The 8,136-nt window shown below is 43.6% G+C and overlaps 1 protein-coding gene across 1 annotated transcript in view; it reads left to right on the top strand.

Moving 5' to 3' along the window:
- Positions 1 to 8,136, top strand: part of NUGGC (nuclear GTPase, germinal center associated) — a 55,403-nt gene that overhangs the window by 23,917 nt on the left and 23,350 nt on the right. Inside the window, exon 10 of the mRNA XM_017540374.2 lies at positions 6,863 to 6,968. Coding sequence (XP_017395863.1) covers positions 6,863 to 6,968 — 106 coding nt within the window. The remainder of the gene's footprint in view (positions 1 to 6,862; positions 6,969 to 8,136) is intronic.

The following is an 8,136-nucleotide window of genomic DNA, read 5'->3' as shown; positions in this document are numbered from 1 at the left end:
TTTTGAGACAGAATCTTGCTATGTCACCCAGGCTGGAGTGTGGTGGTGCAATCTCAGCTCACTGCAACCTCTGCCCGCCTGGTTCAAGCTATTCTCCTGCCTCAGCCTCCCGAGTAGCTAGGATTACAGGTGCCCACCACTATGCTCAGCTCATTTTTGTGTTTTTAGTGGAGACGGGGTTTCACCGTGGTGACCAGGCTGATCTTGATCTCCTGACCTCAGAGGTGATCCACCTGCCTTGGCCTCCCAAAGTATTGGGATTACAGGCATGAGCCACTGTGCCCGGCCTGTAATAGTCTTATACATCTATAAAACTAAAACCAAGTTTAAGGTAAAATATAAACAAAACAACATAAGGGATATATCAGAGTAAGTACAATGTGATGATGATATATTTGGCTGAAATGAAATCTTTGGTATTGGATTCAATAGTAAAAACACTTGGCTGATGTCCAGCTCTATATTCAATTTTTGTATTTTGCCTTCATTAATATTGATACAGAAAACATCTGTTGTACAATGTGGAACTGAAAATTTCAAAGCTTTTGTTTCTAGCGCTGTGCCGTGACATTAGGCCTCATACTTAAGCCAAATCTTCTACCAGACAATTCTTGAATGCCAGTTTTAATGAAGCAAAACTTAGTCAAGCTGGTCTTAGTCTCCTGAATTGTTCTTGTTGGCATTAAAGAAATATGCATTGTATGGGTGCCTAATCATATTAACCCTGGAAATGGAAACATAGAATACTTCAACACACAATTCACAACTGTGTTGATTGCCAATAAGCGTGCCAAATTGGTTTGTGTACGTTAGGGCCTGGGCAGAGAAACACCAGCCTGCAGGGTTGCTACAGCTGTCGCTGCTTGGTGCAAGTTCTTTGAGGCTCCAACCCACACCTCCTACAGCAAGGTTTATTTTACTTTATTTCAGTTTGAATTATTGTGAAACCTTTATTTGTGCTACATGCCGTCATTTGGAGCATTTTTTTTTTTTGAGACAGGTCTCACTTTTTCACCCAGGCTGGAGTGCAGTGGTGCGATTATAGCTCGCTGCAACCTTGAATTCTTAGGCTAACGTGATCCTTCTGCCCCCTCCTAGCCTCCCAAGTAGCTAAAGCCACCGGCATGCACCACCACATCCAGCTAATGTTTTAATTTTTTTGTAGAGACAGGTTATGCTGCCCAGGCTGGTCTCTGATTCCTGGGCTCAAGCGATTCTCCTGCTTGGGTGTCCCAAAGCACTGAGCTCTGAGATTACAGGTGTGAGCCACAGCACCCGGCCTTGGAGCAAATTTAGTTGTAATGACAGAAAACATGAAACTCAAGTTCCTTATAAGGCATTCTTTGAGTTTCCCTCTCAGTACTTTTTTTTTTTTTTTTTTTTTTGTGGGGCATGTGATAGGCAGTCAGTCTGCACATGCTTCAGTATCAAAACTTCATCTACATGTGGATGTCTGCCTTTCCTAGGTCCCAAGAAGCACTTAGGTGTTGCTTTGCAAGAAAATCTGGAACTACTGTCTAATCCACCAACCACGAGCATTTTTTTCACTAATATCAAATATATACCCCATGTTTCCATTCCTTTACATTGAAAGGCCTGGAAAACGCTAAATTTTCAGTGCTGAATCATAACATAATCTTTTAACAGACATATTAAATGGCAATTAAGCAATGCACACAGTTCGTTAGAAGGAAGGGTAACGTGAACAGCTGTGACCAAGTTCGCCCATGGGCAGTGTATGAACCTTCCAAGCACCACAGCTGGTTAGCCTGGTGTAAGGGTTATTGCCGAGTTTAAAATGAGGAAACTGAGGCCAGTATAAGAACAATTAAATTTTAATGTATTCAGCTCCCAGGCGAGGTTCTATGGTCCAGGAATGGGGGGCCAGAGAAGTCGCACTGACTTCCTAAGGCATAGGGTTTTTATAGCTATAGCAAGCGAGGAGGAGCAGGGTGCTCTGATTGGTTATGGGGGAGCTGGACGTGGATGGGGCAAGCTGCTATTGGTAGGTAGGTTGTTGGGTGGGATTTCCCTAATGCAAGATCCGGCTTAGGTTACATTAGCCTGATCCTTCCAGGAGAGCATGTGCTCCTGAGGTAGCTTCTGGGCGCAGAGATGGGTGGGTGTGTCCGAGCTCCTGGTGAGGCAACCAGCCTTACGCCTGGAACAACAGAAAATGATTCTTTCCCGGTTTTGGAGGCTGGAAGTCCAAAGTCAAGGTGTTCGCAGAGCCGGGCTCCCTGCGAAGCTGCAGGAAGGATCTGTTCCAGGTCTCTCTCCTTGCTTCTGAGAATTCCTGGCTTGTGGAGGCACACTCCGGTCTTTACGGCATTCTCCTCATGTGTGTGTCTCTGCATCCAAATTTCCTGTTTTAGAAGACACCAGTCACATCGGATTGGGGCCCACCCTCCTCCAATGTGACTTCAGCTTAATGCGTGCCATCCTCAATGATCCAGTTCCCATGTAAGGACACGTTTTGAGGTAGTGGAGATTAGGACCTCAACATGTGGATTTTGGAGGGGCTACATTTCCGCCCATAACATGCAGGCAGTGACACCCATTCGCGACTGCCACCTGGCCTAGAGCAGTTGCAAGAGGCATCTCCATTTCGGAAACGAAACAGGGAAGCAATGCACCTCTTAGTATTGATAAGCTGTGGTCACACGTCAGCTGAAATTCTTTGGTTGAAGATTGGGCATCCCGATGTGGTTATGGATTTGGGTTATCAGTTTGAGATTCAGAGCTGAGACACAGGCACTTGGATCCTTCCGAGACGCGTGATTCGGGCCCATCCCATAGTAACGTGGCATTCCAGCTCCACATCTTTTCTTATTACCTGGTATGTTATGGTTCACTTGACCTTCCCTTAAATTTTGCCGTGACCCAGTTTTTACTATAAACTCTCACACAACTTTTTATTCTAAACTAATTCACAAAGTTTTACTGCCTCATTTGACCTGATGGGATTTTTGTGCCCCTACAAAGACTGTTAACGTTCCTTTCAATACGTTAGGTAAACTTTCAGGACATGCGCAAGTGGAATTTACAGACTGAACATTTCTTTTTTAATTTTTTTAATGGTGTCTTGCTCTGTAGCCCAGGTTGGAGTGCAATGGCACATTTTTGGCTCACTGTAACCTCTGCCTTCTGGGTTCAAGCGATTCTCTTGCCTCAGCCTCCCGAGTAGCTGGGATTACAGGCGTGCACCACCATGCCTGGCTAATTTTTGTATTTTCAGTAGAGACGGGATTTCACTATATTGACCAGACTGGTCTTGAACTCCCACGCTCATCATCTGCCCTCCTCGGCCTCCCAAAGTGCTGGGATATCAGGCGTGAGCCACCGCACCCAGCTACAGATGGAAATTTGACAGTCTCAGGCATATTGTTTGAGCTGGGGAATGCCTTTACTTTAACATACCTTATTTTATGTACTCAGCTTTATTTTTTTATTTATTTATTTTTTCTTTTTTTTCATTTTTTTTTGTGTNTTGTACTCAGTTTTAAGGATCATAATGAGAACTATTGTATTCTTTCTAATGCTTAGTGTGTCACTTTTTGGCTACTGGGAGCCCTTTAAGCTGACTCTGTTTAGCATTCTCCTGTCAGCATTTAAAAAATATTCTTGCTGTCTAGCCACAACAAGATATTCAGGTCCACGTTATTTTTCCCTGCCCCAAGACATGGACCAACTACTCTCCAGGAATCTGGGGTTTCTTTTAGTGAGAATAATATTAAAAATAATAAAAATTGGGCCTGAAGCAGTGGCTCACACCTGTAATCTCAGCACTTTGGGAGGCAGAGGTGGAAGGATTGTTTGAGGCCAGGAGTTCAAGACCAGCCTGGGCAATAGAGAGAAACCCCGTCTCTAACAACAACAACCACAATGCAAGAGCGTTAGGGGTACAGATCAAATTATTTTATACAAGTAGGACAGTGGGAGAGCAACATCACTGCAACATAATGTTCATGACAAAGCTAGAAAAGGTAGATTTAAAAAAATGAGTCATGATTTATGTTACTGACTTCGGGTAGATTTTTTAAAAATTGGGTCATGATTTTTTTTTTCTTTGAGGTGTAGTCTGGCTCTGCTGCTCAGGCTGGAGTGCAGTGGTGTGGTCTTGGCTCACTGCAACCTGTGCCTCCTGGGTTCAAGCAATTCTCCTGCCTCAACCTCCTAAGTAGTTGGGATTCCAGGCGTGGCCTCCATGCCTGGTTAATTTTTTGTATTTTTAGTAGGGTTGGGGTTTCGCCATGTTGACCAAGCTGGTCTCGAACTCCTGACCTCAGGTGATCCACCCGCCTCGGCCTCCCAAAGTGTTGGGACTACAGGTGTGAGCCACCACACCTGGCTTCCCTTCTGGTTTCAGCTTCCACATCATCTCATATGCAATACCTTTCTACAAACTTGAATATATTGTGTAACGTTTTATTATGACAAGCCATGTGTTTTAATGACAGCAGGGTCTAATCTTTCTGTGGTGTAATTTGATCAATACCTGCTGCCATCTTGGATCCTACCCTCCAGCCATAACTGTTTCTACTTCTCTTTTTTGTTTGTTTGTTTTTTTGAGACAGAGTTTCGCTCCTGTTACCCAGGCTGGAGTGCAATGGCGCGATCTCGGCTCACCGCAACCTCCGCCTCCTGGGCCCAGGCGATTCTCCTGCCTCAGCCTCCCGAGTAGCTGGGACTACAGGCACACGCCACCATGCCCCGCTGAATTTTTGTATTTTCAGTAGAGACGGGGTTTCACCATGTTGACCAGGATGGTCTCGATCTCTTGACCTCGTGATCCACCCGCCTCGGCCTCCCAATCTGCTTCTCTTATACAATAATATGAACCCGTTGTGCTAGTCACTTCATTGACACTAGAAAAACATTTGTTTTTACTACAATAAAAACATAAATGTTAACTAATCTTCAATAATTTTTAGAAAAGTTATACAAGATTTAGGTTCAGATTTTAAATAATGCAAACATCTAGACGCAGCTAAGCACACTTCTTTCTTGGAACTGTTTAAAAACCCTCCTTAAATTTAATTCGACATTAATTTCATCTCCCAGTAGAAAAATAGTTTCAGCTTTCCCTCAACTTTTTCCTGAGTGAAAACTCTGTCCAAGCAAAATCTCAGCAGATCCTTTATACATCTTCAGCCGACTCTATAAGGGCGGGTGGGAGTGGGCTTCCGGCAGTCTACACAGATATCTGTATTCCAGTCTTAACTACAGGTGCTTATGGCTTGCCAGGGACACGGCTTCTCACCAATCCCAGTGGACTGCAGGGCCTCTGCTCACTCAGCTCTTTCGTATCTTTGCATCAGAAAGAGATTTATAACTCTCCACTGTTTTCTACCTCCCTCAAGGTTTTCTACCTTCACATAAGCACATGCACATTCTACATGTGAATGTTTTTTCTCTAAGTGAAAAGAATGAAAGAATGTGGAATACGATTTCTGTATAATGCTAGTACAATTCTCCATGATAATATTTTTCTAAGCACCAAAAAAGACTTTGTCGAGTAATTCTTAACTGCTTGACCTTTAATATCATAATTTGTTTCAACATGAGTTGGCACTAAAATGTTTATAATTTGAAATATATCACTAACTGCTTGGCTAAGCAACTGTTGCTTTTATAGGATCTTAGCCCAGTTTGTGTTGTGTTGTGCTTGTAAATGTTTAATAACGAACTCTTTGTTTAAAAAAAAAAAATCTGGGCTGGGCACCATGGCTCCTGCCTGTAATCCCAGAGCTTTGGGAGGCCGAGGCAGGTGGATCACAAGGTCAGGAGATTGAGACCGTCCTGGTCAACATCGTGAAACCCCATCTCTACTAAAAATACAAAAATTCGCTGGGCGTGGCAGCGCGTGCCTGTAATCCCAGCTACTCAGGAGGCTGAGGCAGAAGAATTGCTTGAACCTGGGGGGCGGAGGTTGTAGTGAGCCAAGATCAGGCCATTACACTCCAGCCTGGTGACAGAGCTGACTCTGTGTAAAAAGAAAGAAACTCCGTCTCAAAAAAAAAAAAAAAAAAAAAAAAAAAAAAAAAAAAAAAAAAAAAAAAAAAAAAAAAAATCCCCCAAAACGAAAAAAAAAAACAAAAGGCGATGTATACAATTTGCCATTTCCTGTGGTTAGGACCTCAACATGTGAATTTTGGAAAGGGATACATTGCAGCCCATAACTTGCAGGCAGTGACAACCACCTTGTGGCTGCCACCTGGCCTACCACAGTTGCAAAATGCACCTCAATTTCAGAAATATTAAATGGGGGAAAATGTGCCTCTTAGTATTGACAAGCTGTGCTCACATGTCACCTGAAATTATTTGGTTGAAGATTGGGGATTACAACGTGGTTATAGATTTGGGTTATTGGTTTGCGATTCAGGACTGAGACAGTCCCACCATTGTCAATTTCAAGCTACCAGTGACATCACTGAATGCAGAGTAGGGAAGGGACGTGTGCTGTCGGCTTTCAGGAGCTGGCACAAGCTGGCTGCGGCACACCACTGCCCATTCCAGAGACGTGCTTCCTTTTTGAGAAGGGATCCTGAAATTATTCCGCCTCTGAACATTGAGATACACCTTTCAGCCATTGTCTCTACACATTTTCTTCTAAAATTGATATTAACTCCCAAGAGAATAGTTTCTATACAGCAGTTTTTCATAACTTCTGACCTTGGTAGGAGTGGACAGACGGCAACACCAGGCATTTAGAGCGTTGTCTGTTCCCAGTGGGGCTCATGGAGAACTGGAAGTGAGTGAGCTGAAATTGGCTGAAGGCTCTCGTGCATGATTTCCTGTGCATGATTTCCTTTGCCGTGGTTTGAGTTATTCTGTTTTCTGTGTTACTCTTTCACTTCAGAGAAAACTGCCGGCTGACTTCAAGGTTCTGGAAGCCTCAGATCTGGTGTATACAGTCAGCGCCCAGGAGTACTGGCAGCAGGCTCTCCTCACTGAAGAGGAAACTGGTAATTTATGTTTTTTTAATCTCCATCACTAAAATTCTCAAGATCAAGTTTGGCACTTTGAATTTTCTTCTCTAGAACTTCTTGTGCCTCACAAACATTTTTTTTTTCCAGCTTGCCTCAGATTCGGTACCAATTGCAAATAAAGATTATTTTCCTCTCCACATTGTTGTGGTGCCAGAGACCACAATTCCTCTTGCCTCCAAATCTTACTGTGGGTTGGCAAAGATCAAATAATTGGATTGCTGGGTGCAGTGGCTCATGCCTGTAATTCCAGCACTTTGGGAGGTGAAGGTGGGTTGATCGCCTGAGGTCAGGAGTTTGAGACCAGCCTGATCAACATGGCAAAACACTGTCTCTACTAAAAATACAAAATTAGCCGGGCACGGTGGTGAGCACCTGTAATCTTAGCTACTTGGGAGGCTGAGGCAGGAGAATTGCTTGAATCCAGGAGGCAGAGGTTGCAGTGAGTCGAGATTGTGCCATTGCACTCCAGCCTGGGCAATAAGAGTGAAACTCTGTCTCAGAAAAACAAAACAAAACAAAACAAAAACACGAAAACAAATAATTGGGTTATCATTTCCTTAGTTTTCTCCTACCCAGTTACAGACATTAGAATTATTTTCTGAGCGACTATTGTATATTTTTTCTGCGAGGCAGCGAAAGCGTAAGGCATGACTCTTTCTTTGCAGAACTTGAAATCTGTGCAAAGAAAGAGTCATGTGCAAAATGAAGTGCAAAAATTGAAGTGAAAATAAGGCTTAATTAGTTGTTGCTGACTGTGAGTACAATAGAAGCCCATGGAATCTAGTGCTCCCTGTGCATTAGATGCTCAGTGGAAAGTGGGTGAACAGGCAGCGTCAGGACTGCACTCTTTTCTGAACTTGACATGGCTTGCAATGTGCATGCATTTTACTAGACGTGTAGGTATGTGAATGGAAGTTAGGGAGCAGAAACTGTGAAATGTTCCCAGAGATGGGAGAACTGCTTGATTAAGGGTATAAAAGACAAAATTGACTGGGCGCAGTGGCTCCTGCCTGTAATCCCAGCATTTTGGGAGGCGAAGATGGGTGGATCATGAGGTCAAGAGATTGAGACCATCCTGGCCAACATGGTGAAACCCCGTCTTTACTAAAAACACAAAAATTAGCTGTGCATGGTGGTGCCCCTG

Source organism: Cebus imitator, unplaced genomic scaffold (assembly GCF_001604975.1).
Source record: "Cebus imitator isolate Cc_AM_T3 unplaced genomic scaffold, Cebus_imitator-1.0 Scaffold125, whole genome shotgun sequence".
Classification (NCBI taxonomy): domain Eukaryota; kingdom Metazoa; phylum Chordata; class Mammalia; order Primates; family Cebidae; genus Cebus; species Cebus imitator.
Note: the sequence above shows the minus strand (reverse complement) of the source record. Positions and strands in the feature narration are given on the sequence as shown.